Source organism: Nesoenas mayeri, assembly GCF_963082525.1.
Source record: "Nesoenas mayeri genome assembly, chromosome: 3".
NCBI lineage: Eukaryota > Metazoa > Chordata > Aves > Columbiformes > Columbidae > Nesoenas > Nesoenas mayeri.
The window spans coordinates 55,015,466-55,041,472 of NC_137544.1; the positions used below are offsets into that span (position 1 = coordinate 55,015,466).

At 43.3% G+C, this 26,007-nt stretch overlaps 1 protein-coding gene across 1 annotated transcript in view; it reads left to right on the top strand.

Annotated features, from left to right (window-relative positions):
• Positions 1 to 5,668: 5,668 nt before the first annotated feature.
• The window catches only part of RNF217 (ring finger protein 217), a gene marked incomplete at both ends in the record, with an annotated part of 54,920 nt that continues 34,581 nt past the window's right edge, over positions 5,669 to 26,007 (top strand). The window contains one exon of the mRNA XM_080343041.1: positions 5,669 to 6,322. Coding sequence (XP_080199167.1) covers positions 5,669 to 6,322 — 654 coding nt within the window. The remainder of the gene's footprint in view (positions 6,323 to 26,007) is intronic.

Genomic DNA, 26,007 nt, shown 5'->3' on the forward strand with positions numbered 1-26,007 from the left:
AGCTTATAGTTTTTGAAAGCTGGACTATGTCCAGAGTGTAAGTGGTATATGTGGGATGCATTCTGGAGAATGTAAGACAATATATTATATTTGAAGTATACATAATACTGAGAACTACAAATGTTGAGAGGCAAACATGAGACCTTGAATTTTTATTTCATTTTCAAAATAAATATAAACATCTGGTTAAAGACATTCCATAAAATACTCAGAACACATTTGCAATGGTAGGCAAAACAGAAAATTAATATTTTGAATACTTAAAAAAAACCTTCATAGCGAGGTAAAAAAGAACCCCCACCAAAACAGTAAGTTCTATACCCAATGACCCAATACCATGCTGCTGGTTACTTACTGCTATCTTCAATTTTTCTCAGAGGCAATCAGCATAAGCCCAGAAGAATGAATGTTAATTACTCATCCTAAAAATATTAATTATTTTTTGGAAAAGTAATTTTAATGAAGCCTCAAGAACTGCAGCCCTGGGAAATTGCGTCCTCCTTTTCTAATATATGTGTGTACACACAGAGAGATATATAGATACATATATATAGATAGATACATATATATATAGCTGGTACAGACAGCACAGCCTGCTTTAGCTCTGCAGTATTGCTGAAAGTATCCAATTGGTTTTTAAATTGTCTATAGAACTTCTTCAGTGATTTTGCACAGTAATGAATTCTGCAGTCTGTTCATATGCTGCATAGCCTAGGACTTTCTTTTGCTGAAGCTTTACGTAAGCTTGTGCTCTTTGATTAAAGGAGAGGAAGGGAGGAAAAAATGGAACTAAGCCAAAATAAGGGAGGATGGAAATTATCAGGCAATACTTTGTAACATTTTACAAATTAGAAAAAAATTAATTCATTGATGCAATAGCCACCACAACTTAATTGTTCAGTGTGAAGAATAAATGAACAAACAAAGAAACAAACAAATAAATAAGTAAATAAATTCAAGTATTACCAAAACTGTGGCAGTCAATTACATTTATTGTTTGAAAATGCAAGTGCCTGTCCTGGATCTCAGTTGTGGAATTTAAAAATCAGGCATGAGTAAAAGGACCACCCGTAAGCATACCTATTCAAACCAAACTCTCCAATAGTCTTAACAAAGAAGAAAAAAAATATGGACTTTGCTGCATTTCCAGAGGTAAGTAAATCCAGGCTCCGGGGGACAGCAGTGGACAGAGCTTTCCAAAATGCTTACCCAACCTCATAGCCTTTTATGAGGACATAACTAGGTGGACAGATGATGGCAAAGCAGTGGATGTCGTTTATCTTGATTTCAGAAAAGTATTTGACAGTGTCCCACAGCATCCTCACAGCTAAACTGAGGAAGTGTGGACTGGATGAGCAGGTAGTGAGGTGGACTGGGAACTGGCTGAAGGAAAGAAGCCAGAGAGTTGTGGTCAGTGGGGCAGAGTCTAGTTGGAGGCCTATATCTAGTGGTGTCCCTCAAGGGTCAGTACTAAGGCTGATATTATTCAATATATTCATCAATGATTTGGATGAGGGAATGAGTTTGCTGATGACACCAAGCTGGGAGGAGTGGCTGACAGGCCAGAAGGCTGTGCCGCCATCCAGCAAGACCTGGACAGGCTGGAGAGTTGAGCAGGGAAAAATTGAATTAAATATAACAAGGGAAAGTGTAGAGTCTTACATCTTGGTAGGAACAACCCCAAGTTCCAATATAAGTTGGGGAATGACCTATTAGAGAGCAGAAAGGGACCTGGGGGTCCTGGTGGACAGCAGGGTGACCTTGAGCCAGCACTGTGCCCTTGTGGCCAGGAAGGCCAATGGCATCCTGGGGTGTATTAGAAGGGGGGTGGTTAGTAGGTCGAGAGAGGTTCTCCTTCCCCTCTACTCTGCCCTGGTGAGACCACATCTGGAATACTGTGTCCAGTTCTGGGCCCCTCAGTTCAAGAAGGACAGGGAACTTCTTGAGTCCAGCACAAAGCCACAAAGATGATTAAGGGAGTGGAGCATCTTCCTTATGAGGAAAGGCTGAGGGTGCTGGTTCTCTTTAGCCTGGAGAAGAAGAGACTGAGGGGTGACCTTATTAATGTTTACAAATATATAAAGGATGAGTGTCATGAGGATGGAGCCAGGCTCTTCTCAGTGACAACAAATGATAGGACAAGGGGCAATGGGTTCAGACAGGAATACAAAAGGTTCCACTTAAATATGAGAAGAAACTTCTTCTCAGTGAGGGTGACAGAGCACTGGAACAGGCTGCCCAGGGGGGTTGTGGAGTCTCCTTCTCTGGAGACATTCAAAACCCACCTGGGCACCTTCTTGTGTAACCTCATCTAGGTGTTCCTGCTCTGGTAGGAGGATTGGACTAGATGATCTTTTGAGGTTCCTTCCAATCCCTAACATTCTGTGAAAATTGGGGATCCCTCACAGAAAATGAAGGCCCTGCCAGCTCCTTCCTCATACTTCATTTGCAGAGCTCAAGTATGTGAATCTCTGTGGAGTTTGACTTGGCAGTGTATCACAGGGAGACAAGTAATGTTTCAAGCAACTAGACTTAGTTCCACACAACTGTGCTCAAACATGATGAAGTTCTCATGAACCAAACAGTTCAGCAAGAAAAAGGTTTATCTCTGTAGGATAATTTATTTCAATATGTTATCTTACGTAAATCTGGTAGTGCTGCTATATTTTTAATATCTTCCATAAGGTTTGATTTAAAGTCTAGACATGCTCTACAGAGACTGTAATATGTGTGGATCTAAAATCACATTTTAAAACAAGAAGGTTTTAGCAACAGAGTCATTCTGGATGCAAATCAGACTCATAGTTTCTCAAAACCTGGCCAACAGCCAGCTGAAGATGCATCATGTAAGCTGTTTGGGAACCAGGCATCCAGCCCTATTTGGGCTTCTGCTTACCGCACACCAAGACCAACCAGCAGTGCACTCAGTAACAGAACAAGCATCCCTCAAACTGTGTGTTCCCTCAGCAGATCTTTTTGGGGAATAAGTGAGTGCCATGCAACACACTGCTATATATTGTCAGATTGTTGGGGGCAGGTGGGGACTTTTCTTTGTTTTTAAATTCTTCTTCGTGGTTTTAATATGGATCTGTATTAAGGCATGGTGGGAAAGGCATGTACAGCAGGTCATGTTATGTTTACCTCAGTTCAATATTTCTATCGACTATTATATCATTCCATACTTTTCTAATATGCCTGAAATAATCTATCTACAGAATGTGGCAAAGACTTGTTGCAAAACGCACCCGTGTCAAGGACCCATGCAGCTAGTGGCTCCCTGCAGCAGGGAGTGGCAGGGTCCCCTCGGAGGCTGTCAGGCAAGACCTCACCAGACATGGCTGGTCCCACCATCCCAGACAGAAAGACAGCAGAATGGGGAGCACTGGGAGAAGCTGAGGCCAGCACATTTGCCCACAGTTCATGGTCAGGATAAGCAGGACTCATGGCCGGGCACAGGTCACCAAACTATCCTCAGTCCATAGTCTGGTAGAGCACAGGCAATTCTGTAACTCGTATTTGCCTAATGCTTCCCCTCAGCTGAGTACGGTTAACATTGCTGTCCTGCATTGCCCAGGACTATTTATCTCCTGCTGTGCTTTTGCATACACATTTCTTAATTAAGTTAACATCTGAGCAACATTGCTTGCTCTTTGCAGTGACATCTTTCCAGGTTTTTTTCTTTAAGCTCCAGCTTCTTCAATGGCAGGGTTGTGGGAAATTCTGATATTTATTAATTCACTAGAAGTTTTATACTTCATATTTTCAAAGTAAGCTTTGGGAGCATAAACTCTAGAGGCTCAAATAAGTAAAGCTAAAAGCCATGTTGATTAATAGAAATAATTTCTCTATATGATTTTCCTGCAGGGGTAACTGCAGTTGGGCACTTCACAGATTCATTCATGCTGACTTTCAGGTCTCAAAGAAATATAGCATTTGCAAGCTGAAGAGACCCCAAGCCAGCAGATATTGCCAAGTTTCACCCAGAAGAGCCAGTCGTGCCTCCAGTCGTACCAAGGGAGGCTTAGATTGGATACTTGGAAAAAATTTCTTCACAGAAAGGGCTGTCAGGCATTGGAACAGGCCGCCCAGGGAACTGGTTAAGTGGCCATCCCTGGAGGTGTTTAAAAGATGTAGAGATGAGGTTCTTAGGGACATGGGTTAGTGACAATATTAGGTTGACAGCTGGACTAGATCTTGAGGGTCTCTTTCAACCAAAATGATTCTACGATTTCCAGCCTTCAGTAGAGCAAGGCAGGTTCCCCATGTGGCTTTCCAGGAGGCTCGGCTCCTCGCCAGAGAGCGTACACACACTTCAGTGCCACGCAGGGCCCCCCAAAGCTGGGCTGGCCCCATCATTCAGTGACCTTGACAGCCAAACGCATGGAGCTGCTACAGGTCCTACAGAGCCTGTGTGAGGCTGAGCTAATGGGCTCACAGAGGTCGAGCTGACAGCATGCGGACTCCACTCCTATCCCCCACTGTCATCTCCCCATTGCAGACCTCTACCTCATCTTCTTACTGTAGTTAACCCAGATCCATGTCCTCACGTTCTGGTTAATACTCTAGAGAAGGTATGGGTTGGAAAACGCACAGTCCCTGTTAAGTTACACAGTTGCTGCAGGATCACATCCATGACATCTGCCCTTTGTGACGATGTAACTGATGATGTCAAGGTCTGGAGATACTGTCAAGCAGAGGCACTGGCATACTGGCTGACTCTGAGCAGAACGCGCAAATGTTCCGCCTCTAATCACCTTAATTGCAAGAAGCCAAACAATCAGATACCATTTTGGACGCATGTGGATTCACCTGCTTTTACTTCTTTAGATTATTTTGGGAATATCACCATATCACCTAATTTCAGTGCGCAGCTCTCACAGCAGCACTGGTTCTGCTAACTACGACCTTGTTTTCTTCGGTGATGTTTTTTGAATTGGATGCTCACAGTTTGCTCAGAAGACGTTTCTCTCGGACCATAAGGGCACTATGAAATTTAAATTGCTGCTTGCTTCCCAACACCCTTTCTTACACCCCTGCCCGTGCTTTCGAGCAGATGACTTCGGGGGATCGGCGGCAAACGCTGCCCGCGCAGGAGGAGAGACGGGTGCAGGGGAGGAAGTGGTGCAGCCCCGCCGCAGGTACTGGCACACGGCGGGGAGGACAGAGGCGCGGGGCCGGGCCGCGGCGTGCGGGCAGACCCGCGGTGTTTACGGTTGAATGGGAGGCGAGACCAAGCCGGGCCGCGCCAGAGCGCGGCGGGGCGGGGCGGGACAGGCGGAGACAGGGGCGGGCGCGCCCAGCGGGGCGGCCGCCGCAGGCAGGGGGCGGGGACGCGTGGGGAGGGCCGGGGCGGCTGCGGGGCGCGGCCGGGCGTGCTGCCCCGCCGCACCAGGGTCGGCTGCCCGCGTCGTCCCCGGCATGGGGGTCGGGCTCCGGCCGAGACCCGGCGGGTGGCGCTGACTTGAGCGGCACCCGCCGTTCCCTCCTCCGCGCCCGCAGCCTCGCAGGGAGGAGGCCGGGCGGCGGCGGCCGGCGCCCGCGGGCGGGCGGGCGGGCGGGCAGGCGGCGCGGGGCTCAGCGCGGCGGGCCGCGGGGCTCGGGACCCGGAAGCAGAAGCGGGGCCGGGAGGCGGCTGGATGGGAAGAAGCGGCGGCGGCGGCGGGCGGCGATGGGGGAGCAGCAGAGCTCGCTGAGCGCCCCGAGGGCGGCCGCCGCCGCCGCGCCGCCGAGCCCGGCCGGGGGCCCGCGGGAGCCGGGCCCGGCCGAGCCGTCTCCGCTGCGGGAGTTAGCTCCGAGCGGCGGAGCGGCCGGGCCGGCGCGAAGCGGGGAGCCGCCGCCGCCTCCCGCCAGCGCCGGGCGGCGAGGGGCCGAGGAGGAGACGGAGGCGGCGGCCGAGCCGGAGCAGCCGCCGGCCGTGGGGGAGCCGGCGGCCCTGGCGGAGGAGGGGCCGGAGGAGGGCAACGGCCGCCGCCGCCCCCCGCGGCGGCACGTGTACTGCACCGTCTACTGCGTGGAGAACGACCGGCCGGCGGCGGCCCCAGCCTCCTCCGGCGGCCCGGGCGGCGGCGGCCCGGGCGTGGGGCAGCCCCCGGCGCGGCGCGGGGTGGTGGCGGGCAGCGACCCGCTGTCGGCGGGCGGCAGCATCGAGGTGGTGGACTTGTACCTGCTGCCCGAGCCCTTCTCCGGGCTGATCGCGGGGGAGTTCGGGCCGCTGCTGGTGCTGAGCTGCCGAGTGTGCCTGGAGGAGAAGCCCATCAAGCCCCTGTCCTGCTGCAAGAAGGCGGTGTGCGAGGAGTGCCTCAAGCGGTACCTCAGCTCCCAGGTACGGCCCGGCAGACGCCGCTGAGTTGTGCTGAAGGGGGGAAAACTGTTAAAAGGTGCGAGGGCAGCTCCAGCCCGACCTGCAGCCGCTGGTTGTGCGGGTCAAGGGCTTGAGCATCACTGCGCGTCCGGCTCCGCGGCTTGTGCGCCCGACAAGTTGGGCTCCGGCTCCGTGGCGTAGGAAACCTTTCCCATCCCGTACGGAACACGTTTGGCAGCCGCCTGCGTATGAGCTGCCGATTTAATGACCATTTGTTCCCGAAGTGTTTGTCTGTGCGTTGTTATGCAGCCTGTCGGGTTGGTCGCTTTTATGTTTTTATGCTCTTGCCCATCTTTTAAAGAATTTTCTCTTTGAATTCTCAGTCTCTTGCTGTTACATGGCTGGCGCCGGCTTCCTTTAAAGATGTGTGCAAAGAATGGTAAGGAATAGAGTTTGGGAGCGTTAGCAGCTGCGTCTGAGGCGACTCTTGGAGTTAGGGGCTGGGGATTTTGGCTGCCATCCTGCAGCCCCTCGCACTGCTCAGCGCTTGTGCATGCGGGTGTCTGGCATGCCCTTGATGCAGCCGCTTGGCCTGTTATTCTGGGAATACATCACGTTTGGTACTATGCCAATTATGTAAGATTAAAATAGTGTGTGTGAGGGGGTGTGTCTGTGTGGCTGTTCGTGAAGAATCACAGTTACAAAGGTAAACAAGAACATCCGGGGGAGGGGACAACAAAATAAACAGAAAACAACAACAAACAAACAAAAAAACCAAGACAGCTTTTCCATCCTGGGCAGATAGCTGCTTGCTGTGCTTAGATGGGTACTCAGATGTACTCACTTACAGACTGCTTGTATCTTCTTCACTGTTTTGTCAGTCAGAACTGCTGTTTCAAAATGAAATCAGCAGCTTGAAAGCAAAGCCTTGTCTTCACTAGTGTTTTTAGTGGCTAGTTTATCATCAGAAAACATTTGTGCATTGTTTCTGCCACTAGTGTAGGCATGTCCTAAACCCAAAGAGCAATGGGAGAAGCATGGGTATGTGGGAAAAACAAAAACAAACTCTTTGCTTAACCACCTTTGTGTTTTTATTCAACAGAAACTTTTGGGATGTGCTCAGTGGAGACATGCTTGTTTGGTCATAGAATGAATTTTCACACCTGTTGTGGCACGGAGCAGTGCTGAGGCAGTCTGTGCTCCCACTGGGCTGCGTATGTCAGGACGGCATAGACGGCTACAGCTACCCCCAAGCACTATAAATAGTTGTCAGGCTCTTCTGACCAGGGAACATTTCACTGCTTAGAAATTGCACGTGCTGGCCAAAGTGAAGCATGTGCTTTTCTCTGGTCATCGTTGGCATATATGGCATTTATTAGTGCTGATAGTGTTCATTCTGGCTAATAGTAAGCTTGCTAGCATTTTTATGGATCATCTTTGTTATCTTTACGTAACAGGGAAGGGCTTAGTATGGGATCTGATGGATGGGAGAAATAAAGTCATGTTTTGAATGTGTCCTATAATACTGAAACCCAGGAACACTTAAAAAGACTTCTTGAGATTTCATGCACAGAACCCATAATGTTTTGGTTTGTAGTTAAGTGGTGGACTGGGAACCCACAGGAAGCTTTCAGAGTATATTACCAGTTCATGTTTGTGCCACCTTTGTATTTGCCACTGAAGTTGTGTCAGAATGTTATCTTGCTTTGAAGCTGGGAATTGTGAAGTGGTGTGATGTCAGGGTAGACTCCTCTGGCTTCTGCAGGTATCCGCACCTTACAGTGATCTAATGGAAGTTATGTGATTTGGTAGCTAAAGCCATACCAGAGAGCTCTCCTGCCTGGTTTAGGCTGGACTCTTGGAGGATGATCCAGCAGCTTGGTGGCTGAAACAGCTGGCTGGCCTGGGAACCAGGTGTATGGCCCATGAAGTGGGTTTAGCATTGGCCAGCTGTTGGATGTGTGTGCAGGGATGCCCTCTTCAAGGAAGCTGTTGCTATTGCTGAGCCCTCTGCAAATCTTATCCCAGCAGCTACTAAAAGGTCTGCTTGGCAGATAACCGTATGGGTGCTTCTGTGAAAAAAAGATGGGCAGGCATATGGATGCAGAGGAGGGGGCATCTGCAGCAGGGATACTGATATTGAGAAGGGAGATTCACAGAGCACTTCTGTGGGCACGTTGTTACAGATGCTGTTATGACGAGGCAGAATTTTAGTTGCTTGATACATTTGTTCAGGGAAAAAGGAAACAAAATATCCTCAAATAACTGTCCGATGTGTTCGTCCCCAATCTTCCTTTCTGAAAAGAACAAGAAAGTGATATTTCTTTGAGAAGAACAAGAAGTGATTTATCTTTTTGTTGTGCTGTGGAAGGACCCTGTGACTCATCCTGAGGAGAAAGAGAAAAGGCTTCTCCATGTCAGTTATATTAGAGGAGTTTCTAGGAAGGATGAGTGGAAAGGCAGTGTAGGATAGATATGAAGGCTCCTTTCATCATTGAGACTTAGCACTTCGTGTAGCAAAGAAAAAAAATTACCAAAAGTTCAAAAGGAGTAAATGTTGAAAAACTGTTTCTGTTTGAAAATTTAAACATTTTCAATTTGGATGCAGTCAGCTTGATTTAGGAATGTACCTGAAGTTGAAAACAAACAAACAATAAAAACCCAAACCCCAAAGCAGCAATATGCATTGTTTAGATCTGGTTTCCTTGTCAGAGAAGTAACAATCTGTGGCCTTTGTTTGAGAGGACGCTGACTGATTCTAAATCTCTGGAGGAGTGGTCTTCCTTGCTGAAAATGTGGAGTATGTTGGCAGAAGTATAATGCTTACAATAATTCATGTTGCTTTTAATGTCCGAGTGAAAAAAGCTGAATTCCTGATGATGGTTTCACTGTGATTTCTGAAATGATTCTTAATGGAATAGCAAAGTAAAATCTCTGTTAATGCATTCTGCCCTCTTCTATGCAAGCATATAACAGCATCAAAACTTCTGCCTTGGAGCCTTTTAGAGATCAGAAAATCAACTGAAGTTTTAGGCATTGCTGAAATGAAGATTATCCAGGTGAAAATGCTCCAACTGCAGAGTTTGTCTGTAGTGTTACCAGCATACTGAAAGTGAGGGTAATTCATTTAGGAATGTAGCATCGGAAGGTCCTTAGAGGTCAAATCCAACCTCTCTTATCACTGGCACCTTGCTGCATAATCCCTTTCAAAGATTTAATGGCTGGCGCAGAAGCTTAGCAGGCGAGCCTGGAGCACCCAGGCTGATCTGGAGCCTGACTTTTGGTTAATTGCATAACTTTACCTCTGCCTCAGTTTAGCTGTTCTTTCTCCCAGCCAAATACTTGCAGACCCCTCGGGGATTTTCAGACTCTGATTGCAGCCAGTTTATCTACCATTTACACATAAATAAATAAATAAAATTCTGTTATTTTATTCTCTTGGACCCAGAGAAATTGAGGGAGGGGTAGGTATGGGTGATGGGTTAGTGTGAAAGAGGTTGTGACTACTGCACCTCATGACCTGGTGTGGGTCCCTCAGAGCCTGGGCCAAGTCCCAACAAGCCCCATTTCCAGAAATCAATGCAGCCCATAGCTCTTCTTTGTTGTTATGCTAATTTACAAACGTAAGACGGTTAAAGTTGAAGAGTGTGAACGTTTGAAATATCAGTGCTCTTCCTAGACTCTGGTGCTCACGTAGGTCATCTCCATGGGCTCTCAGGTATTTGCCAAGTGAGGTTAGGGTCAAAAGGGTGAAAGAACCATTTCCTCTTTGTTTGGGAGCTTTGGGCTTCTGCACTTGTGCATCCAGAATACAAACTGGGGGCAGGGGAGTGTGGGAGGGTGAGAAGTTTGGAGGAACCAGGGCAGTCAGTCTCACAGACGTAATATTGCATTCACATCTTCGTCACTTCCCATCTTCCTCTCCGTTTAATGTGGCACCAAACCTGGGTTATTCCAGAAGCTGTGTGCACACATAGGTTTGCTAAATGAGTGATTCACTTCCGAACCTCTCCTGGCTGCTTGTATGTCTGAGTCAGAGGGAGTATTTACGCCTGGTTTTGCTTTTTGTCCATTTGTGTGTCTGGAGGGGGGTGGGGTGTTGGGAATGCTTGGAAATTTTCTTTAAAAACAAACAAATAGGGCAGAATTTTGACTTGAGAGGGGGGAGTCCTAAAGTTTAACTAGGTTTTTATATTTAATTTATACTAGACTGGTAAAGAGACTAAGGTTTATGTGTGTTTTCTCATCTTCCCAGTCTCTAAACCTGACAAGTGCTATTCAGAACAACATTTTCACTCCACACCTTTCAGCAAGTATTGACTAGAACAAAATAACATTTGCTATTTCTTAACATCTATAAAGTACAGTATCTTCTCTAATAAATATTTGAAGCTGTATATATATATCATTGTATTTAGACTTGTTTAATTTTTCCTATAATGTGGCTGTAAAAGTTTTATAGAAATCTTGGTGATTTGACAGCCTGCTCTTTCTGCATGCAAACCAGGAAACTTGATAATCCAGATTTGATCCTATGCTCTTTAGTGATGCTTTATTTTGTAAATCTTGTAATTCTCTTGGAGCAGTCATTCTTGTATTAAAGGTCTTTGAGTGAGTGAATTTAAACAGCATACTATATTCTTGATCAGATATTACGGTGCTTTAATTATAGGAACTCTAATGAGATTAGTGGCCATGAGTAAATCGGAAGGGATTTTGGGGGGCAGGGAGGGGCCGTGTCCAACAGTATTTTGTGCGTGGCTAGTTTTGGTGAGACTAAAATCCAGCTGTCCTTTCCTGAGCATGAAATGTGGCGATTGTCTTCTCCCTGCCTGGGACCTGTTACCAGTCTTGTGACTTGAGATCTTGCGTTCAACCTTTTTCTGTACATGATCTCATTCTGAACCTGAGGAAAAAAGCAGCAGGCTGCTACAGTCAGTATTTTTGTGGGGAATGTGATTATAAAGCCACGTAATGAAGGGGAGAATTTAGGAGCAGGCTGTATTGCCTAAAACTCTACCGGCTCAGAACTGGAGGGACTTGACACCTGTGTGCCTCTTCAGGTGTCTGATTGTATCATGTAAATGATACACCTTCAAAGCTGTAGTCTGGTAGCTGATGAAAACCAGCCAGCAGAAATGTAGGCACCAAGTGCTGAATCATCTGATGGTTAATGATCTGCTTCTGCCCTGAGTCAAACCAGAGCTCAGAAGGGCCACTGTTATTCAGTGGGGGAGAAGTTCTGTTTTTGTGAGGGTTATTAATCCAAAAACATGCTCTAACATCATCTGGCAGGTTGCAAGGATGACTGCAGGCTGGCTACCAGGAGGTGATGGCAGGGTGAGCAACCACCCTTCAAATGATATTGCAAGAATACAGAAGTTTCCAAAGGAGGAAGAAAGGTGCAGGAGGAGAAGAGAATATATTACCTCCTAGATTACGGGCTTTCTAAACCAAACAGGTCACTTCAGCCACTGTAAGGTGGCTATATTGCTAATTAGAAGGAGGAAGCAGATAGACCTGGTTCATCATCTGTGAACAGCCAGTAAGCTGCAGGACCACCTGAACTCCTTCACTGTTGTTTTCAACAAACAGCTTCTGAAAGCCTGTCCTGTTCTCCTGACATGTTGTATGCAGTGCCAATGCCAAAATGCTGCTGCATAGCCAGTTGCCCAAGGGTTATTGTTACAGTTCAGGATGATGCCCTAGTGCCTTTAAGATTGTAAGCATTAGTCTTTAAAGTTGACTAGGCATATAGTTGGCTTCCAGTCCCTCTTGAGTGCTTGTTGATGGACCCAGTTTGGGCCAAAACTTAAGTTTGGTACAAAGTTTTACAAAATCGGACATTGCTGGAAATGCTTTTAAATTATTTTTAAATAAAACTAGTTTTAAGCAATGTTCTTGAATGATAATACTGCTGAGATACTCTTGTCAACATACCACCACTTTGTGTGGTATGTTTGTTTCCTGTTTGTTCCCTGTGTGAAGTGGCTGCAACCTTACTTTACGTGGATAGCTATGATTTTTTCTTGTTTGGATAAGTCTGTTGGATGTAGACCTGCAATATGTGGCCATCATTTGTTAGCTGTGCTATTATGGAGGGGAGAGGAAAAAGAGTGTCTGTTCTTCTTACAGCAAAGATTTCTGTGATCTCTGATCTGTAGGATCAGAGATGTTTCGAATAGAAAAGATGGTGTTGCTTTGAACAGTTGCAGGAAGGGTTTTGCTAATGCAGGAAAGCCTGAATTCCTGGGATGAGGATAAATGGTGTCATTAAATGTTTGATGTTGGTAGAAAGGGGTGAGGGTAGATAGTGAGTCCTACAGTGATGCCACAAATTTGTTGGTGTTGATATTAAAATTGATTTTGAAGGGTAAAAGCTTCCTATGAATGTGAAATTGCAGTGGGAGATGGAGAACTGTTTTTGTTTTAGTTCAGATTGAAACCTTATTTTGAAAATGCAGAATTTCTGTGAAGCAGAAGCCCTGCTTGTTAGCTGCCTCCTATAGCCAGCATGTTGCACCTCACTGGTCTGCTGGTGGTGTTGGCACTGGGGACCACAGACAGTCCTAGTCATGACGAGATTGTCTGCCGGGTTCCTTCACTCCCACTGCTCCCTCCAGCTGTTACCAGGAGCTTCAGTCCAGGGATTTTAAAGTGAAATAAGTTAAAAACTGAACTGTTGGGTTTTAATTGCCCAAACAAAGAGAAACAAATGTGTTAAATGGGGGTTGGGAAGGCCTTCAGCTCACCTCTGCCCTGTTCCTCTGTTTCTCCACCCAGAACAACCATTCTTCCAACTGCTATGGGGCCTCTTGGCCCTCCATTCTTCTCTTTTTTCTTATACAAATACCTTGCTTCCTGCTGTCTAAACCAGCCAGGCTCAAGGAAAGTACGTATCTTACATGGCCAGGATGCAAATACGTTGTCAAAATGATTAGGAGTTGTAAGGGTTGTAATTTCTTCAAAAGAATTAAAAATGGTGAAGAAGGGCATTGTTTATCCACCCAGTTACACTGGTTTATCTGTCTTTCAGTATACTTTAGCTGCTTGTACTTGTTTCTCTTACCTTTTTTTTTTTTTAATACTTTCTATATAAATTATATTTTTTAAAAAGTTCTTGTCTATAGGATTTTATCAGCAAAGTATTTTTAACTTTTTCTAGTATAGAAAAAGTGACAAATTTATCTAATGATGAAGAGGTTATTTAACTTTTGAGCCCAGTTTTAAATGCTTGAAAAATGTATGGTAAGGCAAATAAATTAATTTTATTTGGAAGTTAATGTGAATGTAAAAATAACAGCATTCCTGTTGAATAGCCAATTCTTAAATGTATGTTTTCCTGCTATGGCATGCATACATTTATTGTATATTTAAATAAGCATTGTGAGAGCAGTTGCTTAATGGAAGTGAAATAGGAAAAAAATTGGGATGAAAACCAAATTCAAGACTTTACTCCTACAGAAGAAAACTTTATGGATTTCAGTGCAGAATGTCAGATGCTTAACAGTAGTTTAAGCTAGTTTTGGAACTGGAACAAAAATGTCTTAGAGTCCACGCTTACCTTAGTAGCTACCTCACTGTTTCAATTTCAATCAGTGTATATTTTCATTGACAAGCTTGTTGGGATGTGCAGTTGCTCCTGTTTATTCATTTAATTGTGAGAAAGGCTGTGTACCTCCCAGATTACAATTTCGTGGAAAGATAAAGATATTTCTAAAGTTATCCTGCTTTCTTTTCCTTACAAGCTTGCTAGTAGACTGTGTAGTGGTGTCATAAAATGGCAAATGTCTCTTTTATAAAGCATATCACATTCAAATAATAAAAATATCTTTATGCTTCCATGGTTTTCTTTCCCTAGTGGTGTTTTTAAGAATAGTACAAACCAGTGGAAAATACAAGGGGCAAAGCTTAACTTTCACAAGCTGATTCATGCTGATGCTGCTGTGTGGTGTTTGCTAGCACTGACATCATAGGTACCTCTAGTTTAATTGATTTGGCTCCCTTATCTCATAGGAATGGTGGTGTATCAGCTCAGAGGTGTAGGATGAGGATCTGAACAACTCTGTGCCTTTAGCTTGTAGGAAAGGGATGTCCTATCCAAATTGTTTCAGCTGTGATGTGGCTCTGTGCGGTTGTTCACACAATACAAGGAAGGAAAAAGACCGAGAAGAAGATTGCCAAGATGGGAAGTGCTTGGTAATGATGTAAGAATTGGCTTGCCCCACAAGGTGGACTTGCTCAGGATAAGCTTTCATAAACCAGAAGGGAATCATGAAGACTGGTGGCCTCCATGTATAAGGTGGATCTTTGGCCTCTGTCTGTACCTGCAGCTGAATACTGGCTGGTTATTCTGGTAAATGGTGGTGAGAAAGTGAAATGGGACTAGCTCTGTCTGGTTTCCTATCGGATGGGGGTGGTCAAAGAATAAATCTATCCTTAAAAAAACAACTAACCCTGCCCCAGGTTTTAACAGTTTAAAGTATGTAACATTGGTATAGGACTTACAGGAAAATAATGGAGTAGTATTTTAGGGGACTGCTGGAAGACTTCTGTACCTTATAGGCAGCAGAGAGGGGTAGAGTAGGTAGGTGCAGCCTGCTGTTGGTGATATGATTGCAGAGGTGCTGTGAGAAGGGCTGCTTTCCTGAACAGGCAAGATGTGCTTCGCTGTTGTCAGTACTGTTGCTATTGTATGGAGGCAGAGAAGTGGAGGAGGGTTTCTTAGCACTTTCAGCTATTTTGATGTTGCTTGCCATGTGAGCGTGCTTTGGGGAGAGGACACCATGTGCCTTTCCACTCCAGCGCACCTGTGCAGTGCCAGGTATAATTTGTCTGCTTAGAAGTGCTCCTTTAAAGGCCTTACAGAAGCAAGTATGTAAACTGCTCAGTGCTTTTTCAAGTGCATGTGGAGCTCAGTTGTGCAATAGCTTGGAAATTCTGCTTAGTTAACTTTATGGTATTAGCATAGAGCTTGAAAAGGGGAAGGAATGTGCAACTTAAAAGTTTTTTTGAATGGATGGATCCACAAAAGAGCAAACATGCCCCATATAGTATTTGGACACCAAGTGTTGCATACCAACTACAAAATGTAGATGTTAGACTCCAGGGAGAATTATGGTGGCAGTAGTGCATTTTATTGTGGTGAACTAATCCTACTCAGAGTAGGGCTAGAAAATCAGTTGTAGAACACTGGAGTTCTGCCTAAATGTTGTTGCTGTTAGAGACTTATGGGTATTGATGTCTACACGGCTATCTAAACCTCAAGGCTGAAGTGAATTACATTATTAAAATCTGAAGTATCTTAAAGTATGTACATATGTATTGTCCCGTTTTCCTTACATATGGGCTATGGAAATAAAGCAACCTCAGAAGTTTTCACCCATTTGTATAATGGAGATTCAGCCTTGCTTGTGTTGTATTTCTCAGTAACACTTAAGAGTAGTTTTCAAACTTCTGAATATGTTCATTCTTTCAAGGCATTACCTGGAGTTCTAATTTTATTTTAAATTACTAGCAGCTTCCCAGTCACTAAGATTTAAACCTCTTTATAGCGAGTTGTGACTACTGCTGGTGGACATTACTGAGTGCTTTGCCTCAATAGATGTTTCATGTGAAGGCATGATTTGCTCTTCTTTTTGTGAGAGTAACTCAGCAAATCCTGGCTGAAGTATCCTAGAGTGTAATGCTTCATGAGGACCTCACCTAAGCCAATACAGATGGACACATATCCCAACAAGGCCAAGCCACCACTTCTAGTAAATTGAGGATCTAAAATGACTTCTAGATCTCATTTGTTTTCTTTCTGTATCAAGAAAAGTAGATCTCTTGTCTAAAGCTGAACGTTTACAGTCATTTTAGCTTGCATCACTACTCACCCTTCATTCAACTTGGTGTCTCTACTGTTTCTGCATCATCTGATCAACCCACAGAAAAACTAAACTGGGTTAAAATTAACCTTTTACAACCGTTCATTTTTTTTTCTTACCCAGTTCCTAATTGTCTCATGCACAGCATGCAAATGTTTATTCCACTACAACATGGTACTGAATAAATTGTCTATGGCTAAGCAGGGCCATTTATTTTGGTAACTGTGACAGCCTGTCAGTACAAAATGATTGAAAAGGCAGTGTGAGGGAAGAGGAAAAAACCTGTCCAAGATGAGTGCATGCAGAGGTTTTCATTGGAGCTTGATGAAATCAAACCTGCAATTTGGTCCTGTTGCTGCATCATTTCCTCTTTCACAATCCAGATGGCAGTGACAGCTTGTCCAGCACCTGAAGGTGCATCTGCACCCACAGCCCTTGGTCAGGCGTGGTGGCAGAGTGCAGAGCGTTTCTCTGAGCTGCTCCCAGCACTGAGGTTCTCAGTCCAGCCAGGGTTGGTACCCACCAGTCCTATCTCTGCTGCCTATGGTGGTGTTAAATAAGAAACTTTCACCCAGCTGGGATTTTAAAGCACCTCCCAAGTGCTTTATAACATTGAACAGTTTTATAAGTGAAGTTTTTCATGTGAATATTCTTGCAAATGGGACACCCCTTTTTTTGATCTTGCTGCTTTGAACAGTTTTATTTTGCTGCAGCCAAGAAATTATCATTATTTTCTTGAAAGAAATTTTTCCTGCACCAAAGAGTTCTCAAAAGAAGTTCCTTGCTGCTACTTAGCTAATTGAATAACAAGTGAAAAGATGCAGAGCTCTAAATGATAGAAAGATTTGGGGGGGAGGGGTGGATTTAGTGGTTGGGGATTTTTGCAAAGACACAAAGTGCCTGAACACTGTTATTAAATGTCATGTTAAAATTGCATGTCATGTTTAAAAATGCACAACAGACCAAGGAATAGCACTGTTATGAAGAACTAGAATGCATTATCTTGAGCTCTTCGCTTAAGAAACTCTTTGCTAATGGAAGTACTTCTTGAGCTTGGTCATATAGTCTTTTGGTACAAGTGCAAAAATATAAACTTGTTTTGAAGAAGGCAATCAAAACCTATTCATTACTATTCCAAAATATTATTTTTCACTCTCTTTCTGTAGTTGTCATGTTTAGGTTTTTGACCCATACAAATTTTAAGCCTACTTTTTACAAGTATGTTTGTTGTTTTGTTTGTTTGGGTTTTAAGCTCTATGTAATCCACACTTCTAGCAGGTGCTGTGAAGGGGCCCTGCCTACAGCTTTCATAAGCTAGAAGCATGTTTCTTAGTGAGAAGCATTGGGATGTTTGGGGTAAGCAAAGAAGACAAGGAGAGGGTCACCTCTCCTTGCCTCAGTAATATACTAGCACCAGAAGGTAAGTTTTCTGATATTACTTTACTATTTAGCTTCTGTATCAAATTCTGATTTAGGATAATTTTAAGTTTTATTAGTCCTTCTGGTGAAAGGAAAGAGCAAGGGGTTATTTGCTAATTGTTTTCATGTGATGCTTTTCTTTTCTCAAGTAGAAGCCCACCTGACTGTTGGAACATTACCAGGAGGCAGCAAATCTGGAATAATGATGACAGATGATGCAAGAGGCTAGTAATGATACTTGAGAATGTGGTAGGCAGAGGAGAGCAATGAGGCCACTTTATGAGGGGAGGGTTTATTTGGAATCTCAGGCACCAGTGTTTAAGAAAAATGGCATGAACCAAGAAAGACTGCAAGGAGAAAAGTGCTGTTGTGTGGTTGGAGAACTGTTTGTTTTAACATAATGAGAACTGTGAGGAGAAATGACTACTGTCTCTAAATGCAAGAGAGCGTAAGTTGGGTAGGCACTTCCAAAGAAATTTTGGCATAACATAAATGTGAATTAAGTTAGACTAGAAATCATTGTGAGCCTGCCTATTTGGGAAATAAAGGAGGGATCTCAGAGAGCCCCTCCACTCTCTGTGAATTTGGGAAGAAGGATGCCAGTATCTGAGCAGTTCTCACGGCCAGCACCTTTGATGCCAGCAGTAGGGACTCAATGTGTGGGACCATTATGTGCTGAATTTGGCCCAGCTGGATGGAAAGGACACCCACACTTCTGAGAGCATGTCCTATTGAGGAGAAGTCCAATGAGGAAATAATGGAAGAGTTTTATTGTCTGGCATTAGTTTTTTTTAACCATTGAACACAGCAAAGGATTTTCTAATGCCAAATGTGTACCTGCAAGCAGTGCACTTCAAGCCGGGCTTTGTGTTCAGCGTTTTTTGGTCTGTAAGGAATCTGAAGTCAAATACTTCACACTGGTTTTAGAAGAAATGGCTTTTAAATAAATTTCAAAATTATGGTTACAAGACTATACTTTTGGTTGGACTGATCTGGCTGAATCAGAGTCAGATGCCCTCCTCGGTTGGCAGAGAAGGGACTGCATTGCTGTTACCTGGTGTACCCTAGGTTGTAGAGGGTGCTTTTGTAAAACAACTCTCCAAGGGAATTCGATCAGGCTGTTGTATAAATAAACTTATGAGAGAAAGAACAATTAGTAAAGTGATTGTTTTAATTTCCATAGATTACTTTTACATGAAAATAATGAACAGAACACATGACTAAGGTACCAAACAAAAGCTATGTAACACTGAAAATCAATATCAGAAATGGAGTGTTTTGGGTGTGGGATTTGTTCTGATTTTTTTCTTTTTTTGGTGAAATTACAGTTATCATCTAGTTGGAGTTGTTGTAAATTACTGTAAAGTAGTAGCTGTTTTTTGTTGAACTTCCTTGCCTCTCTGTTAGTCTTTAGTTTAGCTGTATGTTTCACTTGACAGGCTGCAGCATCTTCATTCCGGATTTATTTCTTAATGTCCTGTTCTAAGGTTTTTTTCCTTCCAGTTTTTTGTACTAATATCTGACAAATTTTGTGAAAGGATTTTAGAATCCTTAAAGTACTTATGTTGATTGGTCTTTTGGTAGCTCAAGGTGACTTACTGGGGATTCTGGTGAAATCCATCCTGGCTCTGTGCCTGGCCTGGTCTACATAGAGAGCGCTTTGCTATTGAGAAGTCTGAGATGCAATAAATGTTGAGTTTCTGTATTAATCCCAAATATACTTGCAAGCTGCCTAAATGAACTTGTTGAGGCTGCTGTGCTTTTCATAGCCGCTATAGGCAGAAGTTAGATCCACAGGGAAAATCAAGAAATTTTGCACAGCGCTGGAGGCTGAGTAGCAAAGCACACATGGCCTATGTCTTTTATGTCCTGCATGTGTTTGCACCTTTGAGGACTGTGTAGCATTAAAGGATATTTTTATTTAATTCTTGTTAAGTTAGGTTTATACCAGGCTAAATTAGTCTCCTGCAGGACTTTGGTTTCATGTAGTTTCTCTGAGTTGACCAGTGAAGTCTGGGAATATAAATTTCATGGAAGCATTAATTAATTTAATTTTTGCCTCTGAAATCAGGATCAGGCACTAATCTTATAATGACAAATGTACTGCTAGTTTTGAACAGATCTTACACAAACATGAAGACTGATATATGCTCACAGTAACAGGCACTGAAACATTTAAAATGTTTCTGAAAGATGTAAGCTTATGATTTTTTAATGGATTATTTCAAATATCATAAAAGCAAAGAATGGTTTGAGTTAGAAGGGACCTTAAGGATCATCCAGTTTCAACCTCCCTGCCATGGGCAGGGGCACCTTCCACCAGACCAGGTTGCTCAAAACCTCATCCAACCTGGCTTTGAATACTTCCAGGGATGAGGCATCAACAAGTTTCCTGGGCAGCCTCTTCCACTGTCTTAACACCCTCATGGTGAAGAATTACCTCATAACACCTAATCTAATTCTACCCTCTTTCAGTTTAAAGCCATTACCCCTTGTCCTATCACTATATGCCCTTGTAAAAAGTCCCTCTCCAGCTTGCTTGTAGGTCCCCTTCAGGTACTGGAAGGCTGCCATAAGGTCTCCCTGGAGCCTTCTCTTCTCGGGGCTAACAATCCAACTCTCTCAGCTTGTTTTCACAGGAGAGGTGTTCCAGCCCTCTGATCATCTTTGTGGCCCTCCTCTGGGCTTACTCCAATAGGTTCATGTCCTTCTCACTTTTGGGGGCCCCAGAGCTGAATGCAGTGCTCCAAATGTGGTCTCATGAGAAGAGTGTAGAGGGGGAAAATCGCTTCCCTCAGCCTGCTTGGCCACGCTTCTTTTGATGCAGCCCAGGATACGGTTGGCTTTCTGGGCTGCAAGAGAACATCGCTGGGTCATGTTGAGCTTCTCATCAACCAACACCCCCAAGCCTTTCTCAGGGCTGCTCTCAACCATTCTTCACCCAGCTTGTATTTGTGCTTGGGACTGCCCCGACCCATGTACAGGACCTTGCTCTTGGCCTTCCTGAAGTTCGCATGGGCCCGCCTCTCAAGCCTGTCAAAGTCCCTCTGGATGGCATCCTTTCTCTCTAGCATGTTGACCACACCACACCACACAACTTGGTGTCATTGGCAAACTTGCTGGGGGTGCACTTGATCCCACTGTCCATGTCACTGACAAAGATGTTGAACAGCGCCAGTCCCTGAGAAACACCACTCGTCACTGGTCTCCACTTGGATATTGAGACATTGACTGCAACTCTTTGAGTGTGATCATCCAGGCAATTCCTTACCCACTGAATGGTGCATCCGTCAAACCCATCTCTCTCCAATTTGGAGACTAAGGATGTTGTGCGGGACAGTGTCAAATGTTTTGCATGAGTCTTGGTAGGTGACGTCAGTTGCTCTTCCCTTACCTATCAATGTCGTGACCCCTTTGTAGAAGACCACTGAATTTTTCAGTCACAATTTGCCCTTAGTGAAGCTATGCTGGCTGTCACCAGTCACCTCCTTACTTTCCATGTCCCTTAGCATAGTTCTGAGAAGGATCGTCTCCAGGATCTTGCTGGGCACAGAGGTGAGACTGACTGGCCTGTAGTTCCTAGGGTCTTCCCAGGGTGGAAAAACTGATATCTGAATATCTGAACTATATCTGGAATATATGAAATAATAGTATATCTTGGGTAGTGGCCTATTGAAATGCTTGAAAAATGCAGAAGTGCTGCCCAAAGAATAAGAAAACAAAGATGAAATTAATTAATTGCCTTGTTAATATGTATTTTGAGTGGGTTATAAAACCTTTATTTATGGCAGGAAGTTGAGCTTCTTCAAAAGTTATATGCTTATCTAATGAGTGCTGTGAAGATCCTGGAGGGTGACCTCTGTTCTCACCAGCTTCTAACTTTTGCTCTCCTTCCTTTTCCTGGATGAGCTTCCTTTCCACAGTCAGGAGCTTTTTAAAATGCTATTTCCTTTCCGTAGCGGTCCTTTTGCTTGTGGTATTTGCAGTCATACTCTGAAAGGCAGTGGTTTATACAACTTAGGGCTAACTTGGTCACATTATATATTATTCATCAATGCCATTAAAGTGAAAGTTTTGTATTGGAAGAAATCAAACATCTGTTGCTGTGTGATTTTTTTAGGGAAAGCAATTGTTATTCGGCCATGGACTCTTATCTCTTTTGTATCTTTGGAGTCTCTTTCTTCCTGATGATGTATAATTGACCAGGAAAGACCTCTTTTCTGGAGGATCTTTGTAATCAAATGTCATGTCCTTTTGTCTGTACAGCTGTTTTTGAGCAAGTATGATCTGCATAGCAGATTTCTCCAAGAGCTTACCACACTTTGTACTGGTGGTGTCACACTGTAGCTTTAAACTGAGACGCTAAAGCCAAGGTTGAACCTTCAGGACACATCACTTAGGGCTGGCTTAAGAAACTCTTCACCGTTCCTTGCTGTCCTGAGTTCACAGCAGTGAAATGACAGCTGGTTTTTGGGGGTTTTTTTTGCATCTTTCCCTCCTTACTGCAGGGTCATGGGAAGTGATGTGACTTGGAGGAGTTGGGATTTGTCTCCTTTCTGGACTAGTTTGTGTGTTACTCAGCAGCTGCATGTGATTTCAGCACACTGATTTTAAAGATCAAGCTCAAGAGCCTTGTGCTTCAATAATGCAGATTTTTTGGTAGTAAACTGGAGCAGTTGTGAAATTTGAAAGTATAAAATCATAAAAGCTCATTACAAAATGTTTTTTTGAAGACATCACGCCCCTAAGTAGCAGAAGAGTTATTGATTTTGTTCTCCCTTTTCTTACCTGTCTCTCAAGAGCCAGAAATTAGGAGTAGAGAGTGGAGTAACCATGAGATTAAGATTTCATTTGTCTGCTTTTCCTCCTTTTTTCCCCTCTTCTCTTTGAGCATAATTTGGTTGGGGGTGGGAGAGAGGGGAGAAGGAGTTAGTTTTTCTCTAAAGCTGTAGAGTTCTTATCCAAAGTGTTTCACAGGCGACACCTTTATGTATGATGGCACGGGACAGGTTTGCTCAATTACAGCTTCTGTGTTTCAGTTAAACTTGTGTACTGTGCTGGATGTAATCTGGATGTAATAAGAGGTGTTTTTATTCCACATAGGTGATCAAGTGCTAATGCAGGAAGTGACTAATACAGCTGGGTAGGTAGGGCTGCACTAATGAGACCAGAAAGAAAATGGGCTTCATTTAAAGAAGAGCAGCTGTCACTATCCAATTGAGAGAACACATCACGTGGCAGTAGGAAAGTTGGTGTTGATTTAGCATACTCTTGCTTTGAACACTTATTAGCATTTTAGAAATGGTATTTTTGGGAGTTTAGGATTTAGAGAAGTTATCTGCATTTTTCGTGTCTTGAGTTGTACAGCAGATATATTAATTGTGCTAAGATGTGTTGCAAACCAAAGCAAACAAGAAATTGCTTGTAGGTTGTTTTTTTTAAAAAAAAAAAAACCTGGTAAAATGCAGAATTAGGATAGCTGATCAGTCTTAGCTGTCATATAGTGACCACAATAGAAAAACCTTGGAATAATGCCTTCCTTAAAAATCAGTTTTGCTTCAGCTTTTGGGGGAAGGGATGGTGGGTTTTGTTATGGTTTCATTTGAAATTAGCTACAAACTTGTAAAATTCTAAAAATACCTTTTTGCTCAAAAACTGTAAATTCAGAGGAATGCTACCTAATTGTTGAAATTTCTCTGAACCTGTAAATATTGTATTGAATGGCACCGACTACTGTAACTATATAAATGTCTATGATGATAATTAAGCCTTCATACGACAGTTAAGTTACAGATTATTCCATGGAAGAGGAAATATATACATTTTGCATAGCTTCCTTTCTTCTTTCATATTTCCTTTTGTTTGGTTGTGTTTGTTTTTGTCTTTTAATGTTTGGACTCTTGCTATTAGTTTCCTTCTGAACATATATGCTGTCAGAAGTTGTAACAGTGCTAGAATATAAGCAGAATCACAATTCTCCCATCTTGGTGGCAGTTTGGCAGTAAAATAAAACAGCCCTAGTCTCTTCTTGTGAGCAGTTTCTGCTGGTTGGCTGGGTTTTCTTGCTGTACTACACTTGAATTTGCAGCTCAATGGGTTTTACTTTCCAAGTGTCAAGTGTCTCTTAGAAGTACTTCTGTTGCATGGTAGTCAGTGCTGCATGTATACAGTTTGTCTAGTCCCATGTGGGACATGAATCCACCATCTTGCATTGTAAGAAATTTATCCACTTTCATACTAAGGAAGAAAATCATTGAAGTCCCGTTTGAATTAATCAAGTACATTTTTTTCTTGAGTAAAAGTATCTTCCATGTATCACAGTTGCGATTTATTGACCCCTGTTAGAATCAAGCAATCCTAACCCAGATTTCTAATTTTTCTTGGTTTCTTCCAAATGGGAATGTTTGATCCCACTTAAATCTGTGTGGAAAATCCTAGCAAATAGTTGGTTTGGATACCTCAGAGAGTGAACTTCAGAGAGACTCACTCATTTTGTCTTTCCTGCCAGTACAGCTACGGCTCGGGCTGCAGGGATCTGCTTGCTGTGTTTGCTCTGCCTAGGATGAGATCTCTATCCTGTAAGTCTCTCTCTACTAGCTGATCAGCATAAAATATCTGCCTAGTAGTGCTCGTCGTTATTCCCGAAGTCCAAGCATATTTGCTCTATACATGATGATCACCTTCCAGCTTGCTGACAAAGGGTGTAGAAGCTGATACTCTCCCATACAACAAGTTCTGAGGAGCATTATTACAGCTTACATGGGTCTAGGAGCCATGAGATGAGAGAGAATAATGTAATACGAAGGTAGGAGAACTGCATTGCTGTTGTTGCTTTTTCCTGGCAGTATTTGAGCCTTCCGGGGTGATACTGGTCAAGTCCACTAATCCAGACTTCTCACAGCCGACCAGTTATTGCAGCCACTTAGTTTGTGAGCTCACCTTTGGCACTCAAAGTCACTAGGAGCTATGCTTTGAGGTAAATCAAGGTGACATTAGGAAAAAGACATTCTGATTTGCAAGACATTCTTATGCTATAATGAGAAATTAATAATTTTCTTCAGAGGTTTGGTGTGCAGAAATAGCTGAGGATGCACATTAAAAAAGGCTTTTATGACCTCTGTTTTATCGTTCTTCCTGTGTGGTGAAAAACTTGCTAACCTGTTCTTTGTTATTGATTAGTTTTACAAATGAGAAATCAAGTCCAGCTGTAATTTGCCTTTAGTTTTAAGCGTAGTCATTTGTACTTTGGAAATGTAGTACACAAAATGTATATAATATATGGAACTTAGCGCTGGTGTGGAGTTTCTTACTTTTTTACTAATTTAGCTAATGTTTGCTGTTTTCCTGACATATATAATTTTCTCAGACTTTCTCATATATAATATGTTGTTTGTTGTGCAAAACTTGCACAATTATTCTGCATGTGAAAGTGTGAGATGTAACTGATTGGTTGGGGGAATCATTGATCAGTTGGAAGACTCAAGTACTTTTCTATTCCACTTAAACTATATATGTCTTTTCTTCATATGTCTTTAATTCTTAGTATGCTTACTTTAAAATATTTATACTGAACATGTATTTGGGTAGAGGTTGGAAGGAGACTCCAGAGACCTCAGTATTAAAAATGGTTTTATAATTATGATGTCCTGTGCACCGAAATACAACGAAGGATTAATTTTGCCTTTAATAAAAGGTGTTTCATTGAATCTAATTGATTCCATAAAATGTTCTGAAACTTTCCCTTGATACTGCTTTATCATTTTTTTTGGCAGCAAGTGGCTTGTGGATTCAAGTATAAGCATCCTTTGGCTTCTTCAGATTTGTCATTTTTACCCAAGTGACCCAGTTTAAAAGGATCATATTTTAACAGATTTTTTTGGTTTGGTGGGTTTTGTTTGTTTGTTTTTCTTTTTTCTCAGTGTTCTCCTAAGTTACTTTACCCGTTTCCAAATGAAGTTTGACAAAATAATTAGTTTAAATGCTCTTTCAGCTGTTTCAACGATGTCACTTTCAGTTTATGTAGGGAATTCACAGTATGGGAGGTAGGAAAGTCACAGAGTGGCTTTCATTCAGTTTAACCAATGAATTTCAGAGTTGCCATCTTAATGTTAGCATCATTAGTTACTTTGTACTAAAAGTTACTAGTAAGCCTGTGTGTTTGTAGTTAATAATGGAGTTGCACAGGCACACGGCAGATCATCAGCTAATCGTACTGGGCAGGGAGGAGCGGCAGGGACTGGCTCCGGGGGGGCACTTCTGCCATCTGTCCCCATCCTGGTGGGGATGAGGGGTTGGAAAGTCACTGCACCTGATCTCTCACCACCAAGGAAAGTGCTGAGACTTGTTGTAACAAGTACTAGAGATCTTAACTGTCAGGGAAAGTCCTTTACTGGGGACTGTCAAGCTGTTTTTCTGTCC